The sequence below is a fragment of the Myxine glutinosa genome, chromosome 14 (assembly GCF_964187855.1).
Source record: "Myxine glutinosa chromosome 14, kmMyxGlut1.1, whole genome shotgun sequence".
In the NCBI taxonomy this organism is placed as follows: Eukaryota; Metazoa; Chordata; class Myxini; order Myxiniformes; family Myxinidae; genus Myxine; species Myxine glutinosa.
This window is the reverse complement of record NC_136274.1, coordinates 86,216,027-86,242,746: the sequence shown is the minus strand read 5'-3', so window position 1 is coordinate 86,242,746 and position 26,720 is coordinate 86,216,027. Positions and strand designations below refer to the sequence as shown.

At 48.4% G+C, this 26,720-nt stretch overlaps 2 protein-coding genes across 3 annotated transcripts in view; one reads left to right on the top strand and one right to left on the bottom strand.

Annotated features, from left to right (window-relative positions):
- LOC137439991 (germ cell nuclear acidic protein) overlaps window positions 1–24,417 on the bottom strand; it is a 143,840-nt gene extending 119,423 nt beyond the window's left edge. The window contains exons 1-2 of one of the 2 annotated variants that reach the window (XM_068136327.2): window positions 24,281–24,417; window positions 19,412–19,578 (exon numbers count right to left, since the gene is read on the bottom strand). In XM_068136327.2, the coding sequence (XP_067992428.2) occupies window positions 19,412–19,565 (154 nt within the window). In that variant the 5' untranslated portion in view covers window positions 19,566–19,578; window positions 24,281–24,417. The remainder of the gene's footprint in view (window positions 1–19,411; window positions 19,579–24,280) is intronic. The other variant, XM_078768547.1, reaches the window with a different exon arrangement.
- Window positions 24,418–24,628: 211 nt separating this feature from the next.
- The window catches only part of LOC144888887 (lanC-like protein 3), a 34,880-nt gene continuing 32,788 nt past the window's right edge, over window positions 24,629–26,720 (top strand). Inside the window, exon 1 of the mRNA XM_078768546.1 lies at window positions 24,629–25,614. Coding sequence (XP_078624672.1) covers window positions 25,479–25,614 — 136 coding nt within the window. The 5' untranslated portion in view covers window positions 24,629–25,478. The remainder of the gene's footprint in view (window positions 25,615–26,720) is intronic.

Genomic DNA, 26,720 nt, shown 5'->3' with positions numbered 1-26,720 from the left:
CTGTGAAAGAGCGAGATAATCCATTTTTGAAATCATAAGCAACAACTTTGTATTTTGCTGCAAGGACGTCGTGGTTTCACGGGAATCTACTTTAATCCAGCCAAAGTAAGTTCCTCGACTGCATTTTAAAACTTCAGTTTCTGTTGGTTTCATTTCGAGTTGTGGTTTCGTTATCAGAATGATATGGCCAAAAACAGCAAACCAAGTGTTCACATTTATGCTCTGACCATGGATACCAACCATTTGCTTTCAAAGGAAATGGACATGAGTTTGTGGATAATTTTAATTACACAAGAGTTATCCCAAAACGACTGAGTCAGTGAATGGGATTTTACATGACAAGTAGCTCTTCATCATTTCTTCAGTACCCGATGTCGAGGTTTGATCACAGAGGCCATACAACAAAACAATATTTTGAATTTACTCGACAACTCGACAGTCTAACAAGTAGGGTGTGTGTATGTATGTATGTATGTATGTATGTATGTATGTATGTATGTATGTATGTGTATATATATATACATATATATATATACTTCCGTTGAACTTGGGGACGACTAAGAAGAAGACCTTTGTTGGTCGAAAGCTTGTCGGAAATTAAAGATCGACGTCCTGAAGCTACATCCGCGTCTGATTGAATCTCCCGATTATTTATTTAATGCAAATGAGACGCCCTGCTCGTACTGTGGAGTTTCTACTATTTCTCACAGTTTTATATATATATATATATATATATATATATTGTGAGAAAACCCCGGTGAAACCACCTTTGTTCTCACCCAAATGAGTGCCCCGCCCACAACGTGACGTAACCTGCTGGGAGCCTCACGCGATTGGGAGGCGATTCGGCACGTGATTGGTGGAGGGGTCAGAGAGCGCGGTCGCCATCTTATGCGACGCACACGGCTCGAAGGCTCCGAGTGGGAAATATCATAAAAGGGTTTTCCTTGAAGCCTCCGGACAGCCGAGTTGGGCTGGTCGAATACCGTTCTGTATTTTACGAGCGAGTGATTCCCGGCTTCGTGTTGGAGCTACTGGCCGACCGTTCCTGGCGGCCTTGTGCGGTATTCCATCCTGGTATCCTCCGAGTCCCGGAGCCCGTCGATTGGAGCCGCGAGTGATCTTACCTGCGTCCTGTTGGAGCGTCTGTGCCGACAGTTCCTGCCGGCTGGTGCAGCATATTACCTTTTGTTACCTTTCATGGTTTTTGTGATCGAGCCAATAAATAATCGTGCCTTACCCCTAGAAGGCCGATTAAGACACAATTGTGTTTATTGCGTCTCTTTTGGTTCACTACGTGGATTACTTGAAGCCCGGACATTTACGTCCGTATTCCGTGCTGGGATACATTCCACAGACGGGATCGCGACAAATGGGTTGCTCGTCCTAGGATCATTCAAGTAAGAGCCATTCGATTGAGACGGGAATTCTGCAGTGGACGACATCTTCTGGCATCTGTTCATCGCCTTCTCACCAGCGGACGCCGTCTGGGAGGAACTTTCTCGCCGTAGGACGCTGTCTTGGGCAGAGAAGTGAATAGCCTCGGATCCCTCCAAACAACCGACAAAGAATAAGCGAATAGCCTCGGATCCCTCCAAACAACCGAAAAAAAAAAAAAAAACGTGAGTATTTGTACGTGGTATTTTTCTCATTGGCAATTTGATGTGCGGGTGATATTGCGTAGTGTGTCGTATTTCCCCAACAGAGCGTTGTGTTTGAGCGTTGTGTTGAGGTTGTGTTTTGTGCCTGGTCGTATGATAACTCGTAGCCAAGCTATGTCGACCAGGGAAGTGAGAGTTCAACCTGATCATGTTGACAGTCACGTGGGTGGCGAGGTGAGCGACGCAAGCAGCCTTGACCCGGTCACTCAACCCGAGATGTTAGGAAGCGATTCCATCATGACTAAATGCATGCGTTCGCCCTTCTGGACCGGGCTGACTCCGGTTCAACAACTTGACATGTATAACAGGGAGAATGACAGGGCAGAGGCAGAGCGTGCTGCGGCAGCAGAGAGAGAGCATGCGGCAGCAGAGAGAGAGCATGCGGCAGCAGAGAGAGAGCGTGAGAGAGAGAGAGAGCGTGCGGCAGCAGCAGAGGGAGAGCGTGCAGCAGCAGAGAGAGAGCATGCGGCAGCAGAGAGAGAGCGTGCGGCAGCAGCAGAGGGAGAGCGTGCGGCAGCAGCGAGAGAGCATGCGGCAGCAGAAGCTGAACGCGTCAGAGAGCATGAGTTGCGAATGTTGACTGAACGACTGCGGGCAGAGGGGTCTGCTGCAAGAGTCCCGGAAACTGTTCATGTTCGTTTGCCGGACTGGACGGGAGACACGAAGCCAGAAGCGTATCTGGAGATGGCGGAGAAGTTGTTGGCTGCCGGTGGCATTGATGAGAGCTTGTGGGTCGGCCATCTTGTGAGCCATCTATCTGAGAAGGCGAGGGAGGTATATGCGAGGATGGCAACCGAGGACGCAAACAAATACAGGGCATTGAAGGCCGAGATTTTGAATGCCTATGCGGTGTCCGCATGTATTTATAGGAGAAATTTTTTCAGCTGGACTCGTGAGTCCAGTCAAACCTATGAGGAACATTCGCGGGCCTTGTTGGAACAGCTGCAGAGATGGTTCAAGGGGAGCAAGGTGGAGTTACCTCAAGCGGTTGCGGAACTCCTGGTGCGTTACCGTATCGATCAACAGCTTCCGCCTGACTTAGCATTGTTTCTTGTCGACAAAGACACTGTTTCCTTGGCAGACTGCGTCAACCTTATTGATAAACATGTTTTGGCGTGCAAAATGCTGCAAGTCACGCAGTCGCGTCGTAAGACGGAGGATCATGCGATCAAGCCCGCCCCCCGTCTGCCCGGCGGCTGGATTGAGGGGAAGGGTTCTCCGAGGCCCTCCACTGGTGGCGGTCGCGAGCTGCAGGCCAGGGCACGGTCCTGGTGCGATTTCTGCAAACGCGTGGGGCACGGTGGAGACCGCTGCTTCTCTAACCCCGCTAGTCCGGCCTACCGAGGCAACCCTGCTGTTAAACCGGAGGAAGGTCAGTGGAGGCCATCAATTGAGCCCTCGCACCCGACGGTGGCATCGGTGACAGAGGTCACTGCCCCCGAGGCTAATGCCATTCATCCGTTGTATCAGGATTATTCAGGGACAGCCTTAGTGGGCGGCCCTGATTCGATGCTGAAGTTTAAGGCCCAATACCTTCGGGATACTGGGGCGACACTGTGTGTTCTCCGGGCGGGGGTAGTTCCGGCCTCTCAGATGCGCTATACCGGCGAGTATATCATCCTTCGGGGCATTAACCAGGTTCCTGGCCGGTACCCCCTTGCCCTCCTCGAGGTCCGGAGTGACATTTTTACAGGTCCAATGACCTGTGCGGTGGTACCCTACTACCCGGTACCCGGGGTCTCCTTGTTGATTGGCAATGATGCCATGGCCAGGGAGGAGTCATTGACTCTGACCTGTGGGGTGGTCACTAGATCCCAGAGTAAACAGGCGGAGGGAGTGGCGGAGTCCGACATATCGTCACTCTGGCCCGAGGAGCCTAGCGCCTCGACTCCAGTTCCCGATGGTGACGTTGCGTCAGCTGAAGCCCATCCGAGCCTCCCGTCAAGCCAACCTCAGGTGCCGTGTTCCTCAGGGACCGCTTCCGCCTGTAACCCAGGGACCCCAGCTACGTGTTCGCCGGTCGGCAAATCCGGGGAGGAGAATCAGTCCTCCAAGGCGGTTAGCGACCTCAGTTCTGGGGCGGAAGTTACTCCCGCATTGCCTGCGGTAACCAGTTTAGTGGAGGATCAGCACCTCGATCCCACCCTTGCCATCCTCTGGGAAATGGGAGAAGACTCCGAGCCGGAACGAACAGGCTTTTATGTGAATGGTGCAGGTGTGCTGATGCAGAAGTATTCCCCAAAGAACATGTCCTCCACCCAGACGTGGAAGGTCCGACACCGAGTTGTCGTACCAGGGAGGCATCGTCAGTCAGTCATGCAATTGGCCCATGACAATATTTCCTCGGGTCATGTCGGAGCTGCCAAGACCTTAGCCAAGGTCAAGAATCAGTTCATATGGCCCGCCATGTCGCGAGACATCAAGCGCTATTGCGCTAGCTGTCCCATTTGTCAACGACTCGGAAAAGGAGTGAAGGTTTTCAAGGCACCCCTAAAGCCCCTCCCCGTGGTCAGTCAGCCTTTCCAGTTTGTGGCCGCTGATTTTGTCGGACCTTTGCCCAAAACTAGTTCCGGGAAACGCTATTTGCTCACGGTCATATGTCAAGCTACCAAGTATGCAGAGGCTTATCCCTTGGAGCAAGCTGACTCCGCCCATGCCGTAGAGTCTCTCAAGGATTTGTTTAGTCGGCATGGCCTTCCGACTAAATTCCTTACGGATCGAGGCAGTGTGTTCTTGTCGGAAGTATTTGAAGGATTCCTGACCGAGCTAGGGGTTCAGCACCTGACCACCAGTCCGTACCGTCCTGAATGCAACGGCGCCTGTGAGCGGTTCAATGGGACTTTCAAATCAATGATCAAGGCGGTGACGGAGCAAGTAGGTGGTGAGTGGGATCAGGTGATTCCCTGGCTCTTGTTTGCATACCGGAGTGCCCCACATCGGAGTACCGGGTATTCTCCGTTTTTCTTGTTGTATGGTAGAGAGCCCCGAGGGCCCTTGCACCTCCTTTTTGAACGTTGGGTGGAATCCCCGCCGTCCACTGAACGTTCTCTTCCGGACCACATCCACGAGACTTGCTCAAGGATCCACGAGGCCTTGAAGGCTGCCGGTATCAGCCTGGCGGATCAAGCCGTGGAGCGGAAGCTCCGTTACGACCGGAAGGCGAAGGCGGTGAGTTTCAAGGCTGGCGATCCGGTTTTGGTCCACCTGCCCCATGCCGGACGGCCCATGGTAACCTCTTATCAGGGGCCTTATCTTATCCGTGAGAAGGTCGGGAGCCATACTTACGTGGTGGACATGCCAGATAAGCGGATAAAAAAACGCATCACCCATGTCAACGCGTTGAAGCCATGGGTGGGGCGGCCGCACACGATCGCCCTAATAGGTGCCGCGGAGCACAGCCGCGACCTCTTAGGTGACGGAGGCAACGCAGGATGCCTCCCGGAGTATATTACTCCAACTCCCCTCGAGGTGTCCTATGACCCAACCCAATATTGGGTGGATCAACGACCCGCGGAGGATCAGTTGCCGCAGTTGGAGACTTTGACTCAGCCACAGAGAAAAGATATGCAGGTGTTGTTTCGGGGCTATCCTAGTCTGTTCTCTGGCGGGATTGGAACCATGAAGGGTGTCCTCCATAACATCGACACCGGTGACCACCCGCCCATACGTCAATCATTCTACCGTGTGTCCCCGGCGAAAGCTGCCGTCATGAGACAAGAAGTCTCCAAGATGTTGGATTTGCGTGTCTGCCGACCCAGCAACAGTGAGTGGGCCTCTCCGCTCATTTTAGTCAAGAAAGCCGACGCCACCTGGCGACCTTGCGTCGATTACCGTCGCCTCAACAACGTATCAAAAGGGGATTCGTACCCGCTACCCCGTCTTGACGACCTGGTTGATCGTCTAGGGACCGCGAGTTTCATCTCTGTCCTTGATGCCATGAAGGGCTACTGGCAAATCCAGCTCACAGATCGGGCGCGTGAGGTCAGTGCCTTCTGCACGTCGTTTGGCCACTTTGAGTTCATGGTTATGCCGTTTGGAGTCAGAGGTGGCCCGGCCACCTTCCAGCGAGCCATTAACCGGGTTCTCGCTGGGCTCGACGACTTCGCCGTGGCCTACATCGACGACATCGCCGTGTTCTCCCACACGTGGGAAGACCACGTTAAGCACCTCCAGGCCGTCTTTCACGACTATCGGAGCATAACGTGACTCTCAACGCCGTCAAATGCCATATGGGGCGCGGCCGAGTGAAGTACCTCGGTTATGAAGTGGGCAGTGGGCAATTAGCTCCGGTCAAGGCCAAAGTGGAGGCCTTAGTGGATTTCCCGCCGCCCGCCACCAAAAAGGATCTCAGACGATTCTTGGGAGTCACCGGTTTCTACCGACGGTTCATCCCGCGGTTCTCGGAAATCGCTGCCCCCTTAACCAACCTTCTCCGTGGCAGTAAGAAGGGATCCATATCTCTTCTGTGGACCTCAGAGTGCGACGCGGCGTTCGATGCGCTGAAGAGAAGCCTTGCAAACCGACCGGTTCTAAAGGCACCCGATTTCTCCGTGCCGTTCCAAATTTTCACCGATGCATCCGATCTCGGGATCTCAGCTGTGCTCACGCAAAACGAGGATGAGGTTGTGAAACCCGTCATCTACTACTCGCGCAAACTGTTGCCCAGGGAGCGGAACTACAGTACCGTGGAGAAGGAGCTCCTCGCTATCATGGCGGCAATCCAGGTATTCGCTGTCTACATTGGCCATGGACCTATCACCATCTACAGCGACCACCACCCGCTCGGTTGGCTCAGCCACGCCAAAACCTCCAACCAGCGTATCCTGCGCTGGGCGCTTCTCCTTTCCGAATACGACCTCACAGTCAAACACGTGAAGGGAGTGGAGAACAGACTAGCTGACCTCCTTAGTCGCCACCTAGTAGATAAGGAGCCCCAAGGTTAAGCGGGGCCCACGGGCGGAGAGGGGATACCGATTGTAGTGTTCCTCCATTCCTCCCGAAAGAGACTTGCTCCTCGGTCCGTTTCCCTCCTGTAAATGTCTCCCCCCCTTGAGTTTGGCCCTTGCCTCTCTATTGTGCTTTGTGTGAAGGGTAACTCTTGTGGGGTAGATAGTAATGTGGTGTTTGGTGTTTAATATTGTGTGTGAAAAAAAAAAAAAAAAAAAAAAAAAAAACTTGGTCATTGTTAACCTACCTGTTAACCTGTTGCCTGTTAATTGCCTGTTGCGTTAATAATTGCGCTATTGTGTGGCGCTATTGCGTTGCGTTGTATTGTTGCGTTGTTGCGTTATTGTTGTTAATAAGTGTTAGTAATTGTTAATTGCGTTAATTGCCTGTTAGCAATTACCGCCATCATCTTGCCATGTGATTTGCACCTACTACAAATACTGGTTTTAAAAACGCCGTCTATTCGACGGGGTTTTTACTTAGGGGGGGAGGACTGTGAGAAAACCCCGGTGAAACCACCTTTGTTCTCACCCAAATGAGTGCCCCGCCCACAACGTGACGTAACCTGCTGGGAGCCTCACGCGATTGGGAGGCGATTCGGCACGTGATTGGTGGAGGGGTCAGAGAGCGCGGTCGCCATCTTATGCGACGCACACGGCTCGAAGGCTCCGAGTGGGAAATATCATAAAAGGGTTTTCCTTGAAGCCTCCGGACAGCCGAGTTGGGCTGGTCGAATACCGTTCTGTATTTTACGAGCGAGTGACTCCAGAAGAGAACGAGTGATTCCCGGCTTCGTGTTGGAGCTACTGGCCGACCGTTCCTGGCGGCCTTGTGCGGTATTCCATCCTGGTATCCTCCGAGTCCCGGAGCCCGTCGATTGGAGCCGCGAGTGATCTTACCTGCGTCCTGTTGGAGCGTCTGTGCCGACAGTTCCTGCCGGCTGGTGCAGCATATTACCTTTTGTTACCTTTCATGGTTTTTGTGATCGAGCCAATAAATAATCGTGCCTTACCCCTAGAAGGCCGATTAAGACACAATTGTGTTTATTGCGTCTCTTTTGGTTCACTACGTGGATTACTTGAAGCCCGGACATTTACGTCCGTATTCCGTGCTGGGATACATTCCACAGACGGGATCGCGACAAATGGGTTGCTCGTCCTAGGATCATTCAAGTAAGAGCCATTCGATTGAGACGGGAATTCTGCAGTGGACGACATCTTCTGGCATCTGTTCATCGCCTTCTCACCAGCGGACGCCGTCTGGGAGGAACTTTCTCGCCGTAGGACGCTGTCTTGGGACCTGGAAGTGAAGGAGTTGGGAGTACATCAACTGGAAGCTCCCTTTTGGGGTGAGGCTGGGGTTATTAAAGGTAGAAAAGATGATTAGTATGGATGCAGGATGATCTGTGATGGTCAACAGTCATCTTGAAGTCCTGGAAAGAAGAGTGGGAATGAATAGACCAAGGAAGTTGGCTCCACATGTGAGAGTAAAGAGGAACAAATGAGTGGAGGTGAGCAGGCAGCCGAGAGTTTGGGAGTTTTACCGGGAGGGGGTTACTGGCAGAGTGTGTGCACCTAGCAGAATTTTATAGGGGGAGGGTAGAGTTTGTAAAGGGCATCGGGCATGAGACCAGAGAGGACGCGTCTCAAAGACAGAGAGACTATCAACCTGCGTGCGACGCGGGAGGAACTGGCCCAGATATTCAACATTGTTGAATTGCAGGGAAAGTCATACAGCAGTTGTTTCAATTTAGGCACGAATCATGCTCCTGATGTGGTAACCAGTGTTAAAGTTTGCATGTACTTCTATTAACACCTGGATATCTCATTTATGAGACTGGAGCCACTTCAATGGAGTGACAGAGATCCTTCCTGAACACGTGTTATTCTTCGAACAGCATCACTCCATTTCAAGATGGCGGCTGTCATGCAGTTGTTATGATTTTGCCTGTGAAAGAGCGAGATAATCCATTTTTGAAATCATAAGCAACAACTTTGTATTTTGCTGCAAGGACGTCGTGGTTTCACGGGAATCTACTTTAATCCAGCCAAAGTAAGTTCCTCGACTGCATTTTAAAACTTCAGTTTCTGTTGGTTTCATTTCGAGTTGTGGTTTCGTTATCAGAATGATATGGCCAAAAACAGCAAACCAAGTGTTCACATTTATGCTCTGACCATGGATACCAACCATTTGCTTTCAAAGGAAATGGACATGAGTTTGTGGATAATTTTAATTACACAAGAGTTATCCCAAAACGACTGAGTCAGTGAATGGGATTTTACATGACAAGTAGCTCTTCATCATTTCTTCAGTACCCGATGTCGAGGTTTGATCACAGAGGCCATACAACAAAACAATATTTTGAATTTACTCGACAACTCGACAGTCTAACAAGTAGGGTGTGTGTATGTATGTATGTATGTATGTATGTATGTATGTATGTATGTATGTATGTATGTATGTATGTATGTGTATATATATATACATATATATATATACTTCCGTTGAACTTGGGGACGACTAAGAAGAAGACCTTTGTTGGTCGAAAGCTTGTCGGAAATTAAAGATCGACGTCCTGAAGCTACATCCGCGTCTGATTGAATCTCCCGATTATTTATTTAATGCAAATGAGACGCCCTGCTCGTACTGTGGAGTTTCTACTATTTCTCACAGTTTTATATATATATATATATATATATATATATATACAGTTTGTCTGAAATAAATCACAAATATCAGAAGAAAGTTTTTTAAATTTAGAGCTATTCTCACTCAGAGTTAAACATCACCGTAATATTATGCGGTTGCTTCAACGTTTTCGGTGAATTATATGTCATTCCCATCTACACGGGCATGTATTCCTATTAACGTTATGTAAAGTACATAAATTGTGTGGATTACATCATTTGTGGATGTGATCAATTGCCAATAACCATTTTATATAACTGAATGTGCAGGCGCAGCATCTAACTCAATATGTCGAAATGTCACACACATCCATCCCACGGGCATGGATGTGTGTGACGAATTTTAAATATATGTCGACTGATATTTTAGGCGGTGTATTTTCGTTTATCATCATGGTGCGATTTTTAAAAATATCTCTGCATTTTCCTCTCCAATACCACCTCACACTTTACACACACACCGGCCCATGTTTACATATACACACACACACACACACACACACACACACACACACACACACACACACACACACACACACACACACACACACACACGTACAGACACATATACACACATACACACACACACAGACATATATATATACACATACAACAACAACATGCATTTTAAGGCCATTTTCCCTGCTAGAGCAGGGGTTAGCCTACATACACATACACACACATATATATACACACACACACACACATATGCACACGCGCACACACACACACACGCACACACACACACACACACGTACACACACACACGTACACATGTCCCACATGTATATATCCCACATCCCACATGTATATACATGTTTAAAGTGTACGTGCCCTTCCCCCCTCCCCCGCCCGGCAACGCTGGGTACTTCTGCTGGTAACTAATAAAATAAAAACGAAGAAATATCTCTCGGTTTCATGAAACTCGGTGGAATTGGATGAAATTCGCTCGGTGAATTCACTCGGTGTATTCGGTTCGGCTCGGTTCACTCTGTTTAAAGAAAAAGCGATAATGTCGACATGTTGCGGTCTGTGTCATGTTGGGCGGTGTATGATACTTGTTGGCTGTTGGGCGGTGATATGGTGTATTTTTTAAAATATATCTCTGCATTTTCCTGCGTTGCTGACACCGAGTCGTTCTTCATCGACTGTGTCATTCATTTTTGAAATGGAAGTTTCCACGCAACGCATGAATTGTCACGAGTCAAGAGGAAGTGTCTCGTCATCATCAAATGACAAATATATTACATTGTGAAAATTAAAGATTTCAAATAAACCTATTTAAAGTGTATGCGCAAATAACTAATAAATAAAGAAACGAAGAAATATCTCTCGGTAATTTCCTGAACCATATTTTACTTCCGGCTAATAATGTTGAATGAAATAAAAACGAAGAAATATATGTCGTTTTGTGACGACTGTCATCAAAAGTAAACGGTGAATTCACTCGGTTTATTCGGTTCGGCTCGGTTCACTCGGTTTAAAGAAAAAGCGATAATGTCGACATGTTGCCGTCTGTCATGTTGGGCGGTGTATGATACATGTTGGGCGGTGTATGATACATATTGGGCGGTTGTTGGCGGTTGGGCGGTGGGCGGTGATATGGTGTATTTTTTAAAATATATCTCTGCATTTTCCCACGTTGCTGACACCGAGTCCAAAACCATCGATAAAAATGAAATCATATGGTGAGTTAGATTGGAGATAAAGGCGTGAGAGAGACTCAATGGCCTTGAAGTTACAGGCGTTTGAGAATTCATTTCGTTCTATAAACGGCAACTTTCATCGGATTTTCTTCCCGTTTTTTTTCAACCGAGTCTAAAACTATGTTAGCGACTGTGAAAAATGAAATGATATATCGAATTTGATTGAAATAAAACTGGGAGAGAGAGCAAGACACCACGGGCCTACAAAACAGGCCTCAAAGCTATGCGAGTTAATAAAATGGTGGATATTTGTTTATATGAAGTGAAGGCTCTCCCAGAATGGGTGGAGCTATGGGTGGAGCTACTCTGCAAACCGAGTAAGCCACACCCCGGACAGACGCTCAACAGACAGACAGACAGACAGACAGAATCATCTACGGCTATTATAATACAGATATCATGAAACATTTACATTTTGTAGTCCATTGTATAATTTAAATAAACATAAATGCAAATTTTGCATGTGGAAAAAGTAAGTACACCCCTACATTTATCACTTCTTCAAATACTGAAAATTAGAATCAGGTGCACCAGCTCAAGTGCAAATGATTAGAACATTGTTAGAGAGGATCTTGGAGGAACCTGTCTTATTTAAACCTCAGACATTTAGTTTGATTTGCTCTTTGTTGAAGTGTGCGGCATCACTAGCCTCGATCAAAAGAGCTCTCTGAGGCCTTCAGAAAGAAGGTTATAGATGCCTACGCGTCTGGGAAGGGATTTAAAAAGATCTCCAAACAATTTGAAATCAATCATTCGACTGTCCGGAAGATCATCTACAAGTGGAGAAGATTCCAAACAACTGCCTACTTGTTCAGGCCAGGCCGCCCCAGCAAGTTCAGCCCGAGAGCAGACCACAAGATGCTGAAGGAAGTCCCTAAGAACCCCGAAATGTCATCACGGGACCTACAGGTAGCTCTTGCCACTGTTGATGTCAAAGTGCATGAGTGTACCATTAAAAAGAGGCTGCACAAATTTGATCTACATGGGAGGTGTGCCAGGAGGAAACCTTTGCTGCTCAGAGAGAACATCAGGGCAAGACTAAAGTTTGCCAGTGAACACCTAGGCAAAGACCAGCACTTCTGGAACAATGTGCTCTGGACAGATGAGTCAAAGGTAGAGCTATTTGGCCACAGTACCAGAAGACATGTTTGGCAAAAACCAAAGACAGCATTTGACCACAAGAACCTGATACCAACTGTAAAGCATGGTGGTGGAAATATTATGGTTTGGGGCAGCTTTGCTGCATCAGGGCCTTTGCAGCTCACCATCATATAATCCACTATGAATTCTTCATTGTTCCAGAGGGTGCTTGAGGATAATGTGAGGCCATCTGTCAGAAAGTTGAAGATTAAGCGAAGGTAGACCTTGCAACATGACAATGCCCCTAAATATACCAGTAAATCCACCAAGGAATGGCTGAAAAGAAAGAAATGGAGGGTTCTGGAATGGCCAAGTCAAAGCCCGGATCTAAATCCCATCGCGATGTTGTGGGGGGGATTTGAAACGAGCTGTGCATGCAAGAAACCCCTCAAACACCGCACAGCTGAAATAATTCTGCATGGAGGAGTGGGCAAAAATTTCTCCCAGTCGATGTCAGAGACTCGTAGACAGTTATGAGAAACGCGAACTTGAGGTTGTTTCTGCCAAAGGGGGCAATACCACCTATTAGAGCCAAGGGTGTACTTACTTTTTCCACATGTGAAATTTGCATTTATGTTTATTTAGATTCTACAATGGACTACAAAATGTAAATGTTTCATGATATTTGTTATATTATATCACCTTTACCTTTCAATATTGTTGAAATGAAGATCAAATAGCTGTATGTTGAAATATGTTGAAAAAGTCAAAACTTTACATGGGGTGTACTTACTTTTTCACATGACTGTACCTATTCTAAATCAGGGTACACACCGTGATCATTCATCCCAGCAAGCTGGTACTCAATTTGCCGACCTCGGAAGGATGACAGGCTGAGTCAACCCCCCTGGCATTAATTCAGTGATCGATCGGGATTCGAACCCAGGATCCTGGGATCCCAAGCCGGCACCCTAACCGCTATGCCAACACCAGGCCAAGCCAACGCCTGTATGCAACAGCTAATACCCTCTCGACCAACCTCCTCACCCTGTCCCCCTTCCATCTGGTCTCCTGAACACACAACACTTCCAACCTCTTCCTCTGCATCATCTGCATCATCTCCATCACCTCGACTCCTCTCCCCTCCATTGATCCCACATTAAAACTACCTAGAGTCCTAGAAGGACCTCGTTAATGAACTTCTGCCTGGCAGAACTAGTACCATCCTAATCAGTTTGGGACATTCTGGTAATCAATTCGCAGCACTGCCTGGGCTGACCTGGTGGACCTATCACCTTTGTCTATTGTCACCATCCTGCGTGAAAACAAAAAAACACACACACACACACACACACACACACACACACACACACACACACACACACACACACACACACACACACACACACACACACACACACAATGCCTTCTCCACTCGCTCCTTACATTTTCTCACTCGACAAACTTGGCTCCTCTTCCCCTCTACCTCACACCTCCCCTCCATCCCCACCTGACTTGATCCTTCCTCACACTCAACCCACTTATCCATATATCCACTCCCCTCTCACACTCCCCCTTCACCCTCCCTTCCCCCACACATTTTGGCCTGTTCCTCCCCGTTCACATCACTATAAGGGCAAAAATATGAGTCACCTGGAACAAGAATGGCACTGTTTGACATCACGACGTCGACTGACATACCTCTGTCCACATTACATAATTATACGCTAGCATATAAAACCTGTTGCTTCTCTGATGGGAATACCAATCTATACTGAAATGGCTAATCTATGTGGCAAGAACAAAAACGAATTACGGCGAGATCCTACCCTCCGTGCAGGGTTAACCAACATAAAAAGTTGGCAGTTGCAGTTTCGCCACATGGTCAAAATCCCATCAATGGTTCACAAATTAGCGTAGCAACAGAATTTTTACCTAACGGGACCTTTGACCTCTTGACCCCAAAAGTTCATCTTTGCATCATTACAATACCAGTACCAAGTTTGACTTGGATCCCTTCTGCCATTCCTAAGGTATTGCGGTAACAAAAACCTATCACTGACTCACGGACACCCACAAGCATGATCGTGGTGAAATTGTATCGAAGTTAGCGAAAAGTACCGAAAAAAAACAAAAATACCCAGGCGCCATTACCACTTCTATCCACTACGTGGCCACTATAAGAACTTGGCTCCAAAGTGTGAAGCGCAGTCCTGAGACATTTATCATGCTTTATCCACGTGTATGCTTAGAATGGTAAGGGAACTACTTTGCATATCGCTTGCTTGCGTGCTTGAATATGATACTCTTTCTTGCTCATACGTTTGCCATATATTGATCTGATGATTGCCAATTCTCTCTTCGATATTGCTGGAGTTCGATTCTGATTAAACTCACTTTCCGAGACACTGTTGTGGATCTAATTATTTACAACACTGAATCAGAATCGAATCTACTACCTTCATTTGAAGATCAACATGACTCACAAGCTCTTACAACTGCCCACGTTCGGAGCGGACCCACAAACTGCGGAAGCTCCAAGCCAGCTCAAGCATTGGCTCAGTCTGCTGACCAGCTACCTGCAAGGGCATACCGACATCACAGACGAGGTGAAGCGCGCGGTGCTTAACTCCCATTTAACCTACGTCGTCCACGACTACATATCCCATTGCGAGACGTTCGACCTCGCCATGGCGGAGCTGCGCGCCATCTATATCAAGCCGCGGAATGTCATTCATACGCGGTACCAGCTCACCACGAGGAAGCAGGACGCTTCGGAATCCCTCACTCATTTTGCCCAAGAATTGCGCTGTCTTGGCAAAGAATGTGCTCATGAGGTCAGAACCCATGAGCAAATGTGCGACGATTTGATGCGCGATGCATTCATTTCTGGAATCTACTCTTCAAGCATCCGGCAACGTCTGCTGGAAAAGCCGAACCTGACGATGAAGCAGGCACTCGATCAAGCTCTTGTGCTTCATGAAGCTCAGGCACAATCGGAAGTATACGGACGGCCCTACGTTACCGCGGGGCTCACTGAAGAGCGACGCTCGGAGACCGAGGTTGCTGCGAAGTGCGCCGCTCCCGACTCGCTGCCCGAGATGGCGGAGGCACTCGGAGCCGAAGGTACGAGCCTCGCCGTGACTACCTCGGCCGGGAGCAACACTAAGTGCGACTTCTGCGGCAATATAAATCATCCCCGCTCCGCGTGCCCGGCCCGCGAAGTGACTTGTCATACTTGTGGCCGGAGAGGCCATTTTGCAAAAGTATGTCGATCGGGGCGTGGGCGGCGTCCCCGACCAACAGTGGCCGGCATCAATTTGACACATATGGCACGCGCACCACCCCTGGCTACCCCGGCGCAGCCCGGACCTCATGGGTTGTCCAGAGCCGTCGTAACAGTCCTGATTGAAGGACAGACTGCCGGAGCCTTGGTTGACACGGGATCGACTGAAAGCTACGTGGATCTGGGCCTCGTCCGCCGTCACGGATGGCCGATCCTGGGCAGATCGCGCCGGATCTTCATGGCATCGCAATCTTTATGGATGCGCACTAAGGGTGAATGTCGCGTAAAGCTAGTGAAAAATGGTACAATGTATCCTGATGTTCGTTTAATGGTGTTGCCTACTCTTTGCGCCGAAGTCCTATTGGGGCACGATTTTCTCGAACGCTACAGCCGCTTAGAAATGACATTCGGGGAATATGCCACGATCTCAGTCTCTGCCCTAGCAGGGATGTCTATTGAACCTATGACCTCATTCCCGAACCTAACTACGGATAGCGCCCCGGCCGCGATCAGATCCCGGCGCTACTCCTGGGCTGATGCACAATTCATTTCCGAGGAGACTAGCAGACTCCTCCGCGAAGGCATAATCGAGCCCAGCCGATCTCTTTGGCGTGCGCAGGTGTTGGTTGTCCAGTCCAAAAATCATCGCAAGCGCATGGTAATCAATTATTCACAAACCATAAATAGATTTAGGCATCTTGATGCCTATTCCGGGTTTCCATCTTGATGCCGTCTTGATGCCATCTTGATGCCTATTCCGGTTTATTCCGGGATTGGATTCTTTGTTTTGGTAGGTCCCCCAATATTCAGTGTATAGTACTCTCGATCTCCGAAGTGCGTATCATCAAATTCCAATAGCGGAGGCTGACAAAATCTATACAGCTTTTGAATCAGGTCAGAGGCTGTATCAATTCACGCGTTTGCCCTTCAGCATTACAAATGGAGTCACTTGCTTTCAAAGGGCCATTGATGACATAATTGCCAAAGAACGATTAACAGATGTTTTCGTTTATTTGGATAAGCTTTCAAAGGGCCATTGACGACATAATTGCCAAAGAACGATTAACAGATGTTTTCGTTTATTTGGATAATCTGACAGTCTGCGGCTATGATCACTGATGAGGCTCACCATGACGCTAATTTGCAGCGCTTTCTCCAGGTCACGCGAAAGTACAGTCTGACTCTTAACGAGGACAAATGTCGATATTCCTCAAGGACGATAGATCTCCTGGGGTATACGGTGACCCAAGAAACCATAACACTGACAAGGAACGCCTGCGCCCTTTGCTCGACATGGCACCGTCGCATGATCGTGCTTCTTTGAAGCGTGCTCTCGGGCTGTTTGCACATTATTCAAAGTGGGTCAAAAATTACTCCGAGAAGCTCCGTCCCCTCGTTGATTGTAAAAAATTCCCTCTGCCTTATGCTGCCAAGGTCGCCTTCCAGGGACTGAAGTCAGACATAGCTGGCGCTGATGTGTCTTCTCTCGACGATAACGTTCCCTTTGTACTTGAAAGTGACGCGTCGGATCACGCGATCGCTGCCACGCTCTCTCAAGGGGGGAAGCCTGTGGCCTTCTTCTCGAGGACGTTATCCTCCGCTGAGAGGCATCACTCTTCTGTCGAGAAAGAAGCCTACGCAATTGTCGAGTCGATCCGTCGGTGGAGACCTTATTTGCTAGGCAAACGTTTTGATGTCATCACCGATCAACAGAGTGTTGCGTTCATGTACGACACACGGCATGCCCAGCGCATTAAGAATGAGAAAATCACTCGCTGGCGCATAGAGCTCGCTGTTTACAGCTTCGGTATCACGTACCGCCCAGGGCGGGAGAATCACGGAGCAGACGCTTTATCCCGACCAGATGTTTGTGCGAGTTTAACCTCCACCGAGGATTTGCACGTTCTTCATGAAACCTTGTGTCACCCCGGGGTGACTCGCCTGGCTCAGTTCGTGCGAAGTCGTAATTTGCCCTACTCTGTCGAGGATGTTCGTCGTCTGTGCCGCACTTGCCCTGTTTGAGCTGAACTCAAACCTCACTTCTATAAACCAAACATGGGGACGTTGATTCAGGCTACTAAACCATGGGACAGGTTGGCGATGGACTTCAAAGGACCTCTACCAGCCTCCGGTACCTCTCGTTACCTCCTCACAATTGTGGACGCGTATTCCAGATTCCCTTTCACCTTCCCGTGCAGCAATATGTCCGCGGCTATGGTTATCCGATGTCTGCAATATCTGTTCTCAATGTTTGAGAATCCGGGATATGTGCATACTGACAGAGGTGCGTGTTCTTGTCGCAGGATGTGAGGGCATTCCTGTTGCAGCGTAATATAGCATCCAGCTATACCACTCCGTACAGCCCGCACGCTAATGGTTGCGTAAAGCGCTTTAATGGCACAACATGGAGGGCCATCTCTTTGGGCCTCAAGACTCATGGCCTACGACCAGACCAATGGACGGGGATGGTGCACGGGGCCCTACACTCGATCCGCTCGATCCTATGCACCGCTACAAACAAAATTCCTCACGATCGTTTATTTTGCTACCCGCATCGCACAGGTTCTGTGCGCCCTCTGCCTGGGTGGCTTGCCCAGCCTGGTCCGGCTTTTCTCAAACGGGCGGTGCACATGAGTAAATACGACCCTCTCGTTGACAAGGTTCATATCTCCAAACTAATCCTGATCACGCTCGGGTCCAGCTGCCAGATGGACGCGAGTCAACTGTGTCGGTCCGTCAACTCGCGCCCTGCGGGGATCTCGTTTGGACAGAGCTCTGCTCGGGGAACCCGGTGTTGGGGAATTCTCCTCCGATTCCACCCTCTCACTCGCCCGAGCCACCAGGTATAATTGTGCCACCCCTGTCTCCGGCGACAGAGAGCACTCCTGATGGAGTCGATCTAGACGCTGCCACCGAGAGCCCCGATGTGTACCAAACGCGCACGGGACGAGAGATCCGCCGCCCTGATCGTTTTGGCTGGTCGTGATGTGATGCCAGGATTTAGGGTACTCTTATGTAATCGGCTGCAAATCATAGTTATACGCTTGATGCTAACCGGCTTGCTCGCGAGGTTTTAAACCCAGGGAGAAATGTGGTGAAATTGTATCCAAGTTGCGACCCAGGCGCCATTACCGTTTCTGTCCACAATGTGGCCACTATAAGAACTTGGCTCCAAAGTGTAAAGTGCAGTCCTGAGACATTTATCATGCTTTATCCACATGTATGCTTAGAATGGTAAGGTAACTACTTTGCATATCGCTTGCTTGCGTGCTTGAATACGATACTCTTTCTTGCTCAATTTGTCATATATTGATCCTATGATTGCCAATTCTCTTTTAGATATTGCTGGAGTTCGATTCTGATTAAACTCACTTTCCGAGACACTGTTGTCGATCTGATTATTTACAACAATGATGTCTCCAGCAAATTCGTCAGTGGAGGCATAAAAGCAATGCGAATATCTGTCAATTTGTTTGAAGAATTAAAAATTGGAGGATGGAAATATTCACAATAAAAAGGTCACTATCCATCCAATCAGAAAAATCTCATGATACAAGAAATATGAAAGAGAACCATTCTCACCCCTTCAAAAAACGCCTATTTTAACACAGCAGAGCTCTTCGGGGATAACAGATTGAATAAAAACCACCGTTTAGAGGCCATTTTTTCCCCGCAAAGCGGGGGTTGGCCTTTTCGGGGACCGTGGTAGTTGTTGTTTTTTGGTCCCCTTTTTGAAGCAATGTTTTACGGCCGGATGCCCTTCCTGACGCCAACCCTTTTTGCCGCCTTCAACGACAAACAGGGAATTACCAGTGAACTGGTACTCAATTAGCCGACCTCGGAAGGATGACAGGCTGAGTCAACCCCCCTGGCATTAATTCGGCGATCGACCGAGATTCGAACCCAGGATCCTAGGATCCTAAGCCGGCACCCTAGCCGCTAGCCCAACACCAGGGATAACAGATTGAATGACCGTAAGAAATAAAATAGAAATGTGAGGAATTACGAGGCATTAAATTGTGGTGAAAAAGAGCAACTACTCACAGACATCGTCGTCGTCATCGTCGCTCGTGTCCCAGAGAAAGACATTGGGGCACGGTGTGTTTTCCTTGTTACTGCGACTCACAGAGGTCTTGCCTCCAACTCGCTTGTATGCGCATGGAGATTGCATTAACTTCTTTCCATCTTTTCCTTCCATCGCACGTCTCACTCTGAGCAACAACATGGAAAAAGACTAACAGTCAACACAAGGTGAGTCATGTGCACTTACATACAAAGGAGAACATACAAAGGGCATTGGTCATTTGTGGAACTTGTGTGACGTTGTATCCATAGACAGTGACGGGGTATTGGTATTGTCTCTTGCATTAGCATTTATCATCTTGCATTAGCTTGTGACCAGATCAGACAATTACGACAGACCCACAAGTGAATTCACCTGATGGGACAATGAGATATCTCCTGTGCTTGGAATTAAACATGTAATTAGAATAGGTAAATCAATACACAAACCATTAGAATTTTTCGCAAGAGCTGCTGGATATGCAAGGAAAATCCCATCACAGATCATGAAAACCGGGAGTTGTAATCAATCGAAGAACTATGAACTCACGTTATATAATAAACTGAAATAGCAGGATGATAACTGGGAGGAGAGGAATGAGGAATGGAGAGGAGTGAGGAAGGAAGTAGAGGAGGAGTGATGGGAGAGGTTAGAGAGGAGAGTGAGGGGAGGAGAGTGAGGAGGGAAGAGGTGAGCGAGGAGGGAGAAGAGAGTGAGGAGGGAGGAGAGTGAGGAAAGAGGAGAGTGAGGAGGGTGAGGAGAGAGGAGAGTGAGGAGAGAGGAGAGAGGAGAGTGACGAGCGAGGAGAGTGAGGAGAGAGGAGAGAGGAGGGTGACGAGCGAGGAGAGTGAGGAGGGAGGAGAGTGAGGAGTAGGGAGCATGGAGAGAGGAGGGTGAGGAGAGAGGAGGGTGACGAGAGAGGAGGGTGACGAGAGAGGAGACTGAGGAGAGGAGAGTGAGGAGGGAGAAGAGAGGGAGGAGGGAGGAGAGAGAGGAGAGTGAGGAGAGAGGAGAGTGAGGAGAGAGAGGAGAGTGAGGTGAGAGGAGAGTGCAGAGAGAGGAAAGTGCGGAGAGAGGAAAGTGCGGAGAGAGGAGAGTGAGGAGAGAGGCGAGGGAGGAGGGAGGCGAGCGAGGAGGGAGGAGAGAGGGGAGTGAGGAGTGGGGAGGGTGAGGAGCAGGGAGGATGAGGAGAGGGGAGGGTGAGGAGAGGGGAGGGTGAGGAGAGGGGAGGGTGAGGAGAGGGGAGGGTGAGGAGAGGAGAGTGAGGAGGGAGAAGAGAGGGAGGAGGGAGAAGAGAGGGAGGAGGGAGGAGAGTGGGGAGAGAGGAGAGTGAGGAGAGAGGGGAGTGAGGAGAGAGGAGAGTGAGGAGAGTGAGGAGAGAGGAGAGAGGAGAGTGAGGTGAGAGGAGAGTGCGGAGAGAGGAAAGTGCAGAGAGAGGAAAGTGCGGAGAGAGGAGAGTGAGGCGAGGGAGGCGAGGGAGGAGGGAGGTGAGCGAGGAGGGAGGAGAGAGGGGAGTGAGGAGTGGGGAGGGTGAGGAGCGGGGAGGGTGACGAGAGAGGCGAGTGAGGAGAGAGGAGAGTGAGGAGAGAGGGGAGTGAGGAGAGAGGAGAGTGAGGAGAGAGGCGAGTGAGGAGAGAGGGGAGTGAGGCGAGAGGGGAGTGAGGAGGGGAGGAGAGTGAAGAGTGAGAGGAGAGAGAGAAGAGAGGAGAGTGAGGATGGGAGAGGAGAGGACTTTTTATATGGTTGGGAGATTAAATTACATGCTTGGGAGATTAGATTACATGCTTGAGAAGACTTTTTACATGCTTGGGAGAAGACTTTTTACATGCTTGGGAGATTAGATTACATTCTTGAGAGAAGACATTTTACATGCTTGGGAGATTAGATTACATGCTTGAGAAGACTTTTTAGATGCTTGGGAGAAGACTTTTTACATGCTTGGGAGATTAGATTTCATGCTTGAGAGAAGACTTTTTACATGCTTGGGAGATTAGATTACATTTTTGGGAGAGGACTTTCTACATGCTTGGGAGAAGACTTTTTACATGCGTGGGAGAAGACTTTTTACATGCTTGGGAGATTACATTACATGCTTGGGAGAAGACATTTTACATGCTTGGGAGATGAGATTACATTCTTGGGAGAGGACTTTTTACATGCTTGGGAGATTAGATTACATGCTTGGGAGAAGACATTTTACATGGTTGGGAGAAGACTTTTTACATGCTTGGGAGAAGACTTTTTACATGCTTGGGAGAAGACTTTTTACATGGTTGGGAGATTAAATTACATTCTTGGGAGAGGACTTTTTACATGCTTGGGAGATTAGATTACATGCTTGGGAGAAGACATTTTACATGGTTGGGAGAAGACTTTTTACATGCTTGGGAGAAGACTTTTTACATGCTTGGGAGAAGACTTTTTACATGCTTGGGAGAAGACTTTTTACATGCTTGGGAGAAGACTTTTTACATGCTTGGGAGATTAGATTACATGCTTGGGAGAAGACTTTTTACATGCTTGGGAGATTAGATTACATGCTTGGGAGAGGAATTTTTACATGCTTGGGAGATTAGATTACATGCTTGGGAGAAGACATTTTACATGGTTGGGAGATTAAATTACATGCTTGGGAGATTAGATTACATGCTTGGGAGATTAGATTACATTCTTGAGAGAAGACTTTTTACATGGTTGGGAGATTAAATTACATGCTTGGGAGATTAGATTACATGCTTGGGAGATTAGATTACATTCTTAAGAGAAGACTTTTTACATGGTTGGGAGATTAAATTACATGCTTGGGAGATTAGATTACATTCTTGAGAGAAGACTTTTTACATGCTTGAGAGAAGACTTTTTACATGCTTGGGAGAAGACTTTTTACATGCTTGGGAGAAGACTTTTTACATGCTTGGGAGAAGACTTTTTACATGCTTGGGAGAAGACTTTTTACATGCTTGGGAGATTAGATTACATGCTTGGGAGAAGACTTTTTACATGGTTGGGAGAAGACTTTTTACATGCTTGAGAAAATACTTTTTATATGCTTGAGAGATTAGATTACATGCTTGGGAGAATAGATTACATGCTTGAGAGAAAACTTTTTACATGCTTGAGAGATTAGATTACATGCTTGAGAGCAGACTTTTTACATGCTTGGGAGATTAGATTACATGCTTGGGAGAATAGATTACATGCTTGAGAGCAGACTTTTTACATGCTTGGGAGATTAGATTACATGCTTGGGAGAATAGATTACATGCTTGAGAGCAGACTTTTTACATGCTTGAGAAAATACTTTTTACATGCTTGAGAGAAGACTTTTTACATGCTTGAGAGATTAGATTACATGCTTGAGAGCAGACTTTTTACATGCTTGGGAGATTAGATTACATGCTTGGGAGAATAGATTACATGCTTGAGAAGACTTTTTACATGCTTGAGAGATTAGATTACATGCTTGAGAGCAGACTTTTTACATGCTTGGGAGATTAGATTACATGCTTGGGAGAATAGATTACATGCTTGAGAGAAGACTTTTTACATGCTTGAGAAAAGACCTTTTACATGCTTCAGAGAAGACTTTTTACATGCTTGAGAGATTAGATTACATGCTTGAGAGATTAGATTACATGCTTGAGAGATTAGATTACATGCTTGAGAGCAGACTTTTTACATGCTTGGGAGATTAGATTACATGCTTGGGAGAATAGATTACATGCTTGAGAGAAGACTTTTTACATGCTTGAGAAAAGACTTTTTACATGCTTCAGAGAAGACTTTTTACATGCTTGAGAGAAGACTTTTTACATGCTTGAGAGATGAGATTACATGCTTGAGAGCAGACTTTTTACATGCTTGGGAGATTAGATTACATGCTTGGGAGAATAGATTACATGCTTGAGAGAAGACTTTTTACATGCTTGAGAAAAGACTTTTTACATGCTTGAGAGAAGACTTTTTACATGCTTGAGAGAAGACTTTTTACATGCTTGAGAGAAGACTTTTTACATGCTTGAGAGAAGACTTTTTACATGCTTGAGAGAAGACTTTTTACATGCTTGAGAGAAGACTTTTTATATGCTTGAGAGATTAGATTACATGCTTGAGAGCAGACTTTTTACATGCTTGTGAGATTCGACCCCTTATGACCCCGAAGATCCTAAAGACCCATAACACCATTAAGACCTGAAACACCCTCAAGACCATTTAAAACGCTGAATATCCCAAAGACCCTTTGGACCCCAAAGACCCTTGAAGACCCCTAAAGACCCATTAATGCCTTTAAGACACTGAAGACCCATTAAGATCCCGAACACTATTTAAGACCTCAAAAACCCTTAACACCCCAGACCCTTCCTTCAGACTTTGAAGACCATTCTGACCCCAAAGACCCTGAAGACCTGAAAAACACTTTAAGACCCCTTTACCTACTGCCATCACCTCAACACACCATTTATATAAACCCAAACCAGCATCACCTAAACACACCATTTATATAAACCCTTCTGCCACCTACCTTGCCTGCTCTCTTACTCCACCCCCCCCCCCCCCCAATCTCGTCTCCCCTGCCCCCACCACCTCATCTCGCCTCCCCATCTCTTCTCCCCTCCCTACCTCGTCTCCCCCCCCCCCCCCATTTAGTCTCCCCTCCCCCCCATTTAGTCTCCCCTCCCCTCCCCTCCCCCCACCACCACCTCCCCTCCCTCTACCACCTCCACTCCCCCCCCCCCCCCATCTCGTCTCCCCTCCCCTTGTTCTAACTCCTTGTTGTAACCCCTCGTCTCCCCCATCTAAGTGGAGGATTTACATTTACACAGGAAAAGAACTGAATTTTACCAACTCACCTCTAATCGTAATTTCTTTTCTTACTTTTAATTATATTGGACACAATTTGCCGCCGATTCGTTCACTTGAAACACCAGAAAGAAAACCAACCCTGCGAACTCGTTCAGGTCACTCATTTGAATTTAATGACGCAACGGAAGCAGAGGCACGACACTTCCGGTTTAGTCGAATGCTGAATGTTCTTCTTCTTCTCCCTATGAGTTTTATGCCGTTTTCAGAGCCGGTAGGCTCTATACACGCCACGCGCCTGAACATCACTGTGTTGCAAAAAAAAGAAAAAAAGAAAACATTATTGAAAAGGAGAGAGACGGATTTGGTACACAAGATTTTGAGGCAAACACAGACTTGAGGAATTCGGATTTTTCACGTGCGGTGTCATCTGTGTGGCCGTTTGAGGTAAAGGGAGGGGATGGAGGGGGAACAAACACCAGAAACGGATTTAACCAGACGCCCATCATGATTAAATGGAAGAATCCTCGTCATGCTCTAGTGTAGGAATCCCCGTCATGATTGAGTGGAGGAGTCCCCGTCACGGTCGAGTGGAGGAATCCCCGAACGCTCTAGTGTAGGAATCCCCGTTACGGTCGAGTGGAAGAATCCTCGTCATGCTCTCGTGTAGGAATCCCCGTCATGATTGAGTGGAGGAGTCCCCGTCACGGTCGAGTGGAGGAATCCCCGAACGCTCTAGTGTAGGAATCTCCGTTACGGTCGAGTGGATGAATCCCCGTCATGGTCGAGTGTAGGAATCCCCGTTACGGCCGAGTGGAGGAATCCCCGTCACGCTCTAGTGTAGGAATCCCCGTCACGGTCAAGTGGAGGAATCCCCGTCACGCTCTAGTGGAGGAATCCCCGTCACGCTCTAGTGGAGGAATCCCCGTCACGCTCTAGTGTAGGAATCCCCGTCACGGTCAAGTGGAGGAATCCCCGTCACGCTCTAGTGGAGGAATCCCCGTCACGCTCTAGTGGAGGAATCCCCGTCACGGCCGAATGGAGGAAACCACTTGTCAGCTGGACAAAGGCGAGGCTGTGAAGTGACTGTGACCTTATAGAAGAAGAAGAAGAAGAGGGAGGGAAGAGATCTCGCGAACGAATCACATGTACGTGATGAAGAGGAAGAAGAATCCTGAAGAGAATTGTTCTTGTTGGCGCCATTAGCAAAAGCACAGGTGAGGTATTGTCTATTGACGAGCAGACGAGATGCTGCGCCGAGGCAGGCGGTTCCCGAACCCCTTCGAGGACTACAGTGGGTCCATGACCTCCGGGACGAGCCCCGAGACCATTGTGAACTCCGTGCGAGACATCGTTGGACGCATTTTGGCGCAAACCTCAGACAGTGCGTTGTGTGTTACACGTTCGTCACTAACATTAACAACCATTAAACGGTTCATGTTAACGATTCACACCACGTTATTGAACCTCGCAAGGAACCTCATCCACACCTTGTTTATTTTCACCCACATAGTCTCATTAATCGTATCTGAACCTGAAAATGTACCTTTCCCACCAGAAACTCGCTCCCCCGCTCCCGAAGGTAACCTTCCCCCCCTTCCTCGCCCCAGATAAAGCTAACCTCTGCGTCTCAACGAGACTGACTTCAACAGCGAGGATAACCTACCTCCACGATTAGGCTAACTTCGTTCACCCGATAAAGCTAACCCTCCTGCCCTCTCCTCCCTCACAAGGCTAACCTCCTCCCCCCGATAAAGCTAACCCTCCTGCCCCTCCCCTCACTCACAAGGCTAACTTCGTTCACCCGATAAAGCTAACCCTCCTGCCCTCCCCTCCCTCACAAGGCTAACCTCCTCCCCCCGATAAAGCTAACCCTCCCCTCCCTCACAAGGCTAACCTCCTCCCCCCGATAAAGCTAACCCTCCTGCCCCTCCCCTCCCTCACAAGGCTAACCCTCCTCCCCCCTCCATAAAAATAACACTGCTGCACCTCCAACCCCACAATGAGGTTAACTCCTCCTCCCATGAAGCTAACTTTTCCCTTCCCACAACAAATCTAACCCGACAATTCTATTTAAGATAATCTTGTCATGTTGAATGACGCCTCGGTGCAGGGACGTGATTATTGTGTAATACTAATACCCCTCAGGATGCAGAGCCTTAGATGAGAGAGAGGGAGAGGGGTAGGGGTGGCAGTTTGGAGAGGGAGAGGGGTCGGGGTGGCAGTTTGGAGAGGGAGAGGGGCAGGGGTGGCAGTTTGGAGAGGGAGAGGGGTCGGGGTGGCAGTTTGGAGAGGGAGAGGGTTAGGGGTGGCAGTTTGGAGCAGGAGAGGGTTAGGGGTGGCAGTTTGCAGAGGGAGAGGGAGAGGGTTAGGCGTGGCAGTTTGGAGAGGGAGAGGGTTAGGGGTGGGAAGTTTGCAGAGGGAGAGGGTTAGGGGTGGCAGTTTGCAGAGGGAGAGGGTTAGGCGTGGCAGTTTGGAGAGGGAGAGGGT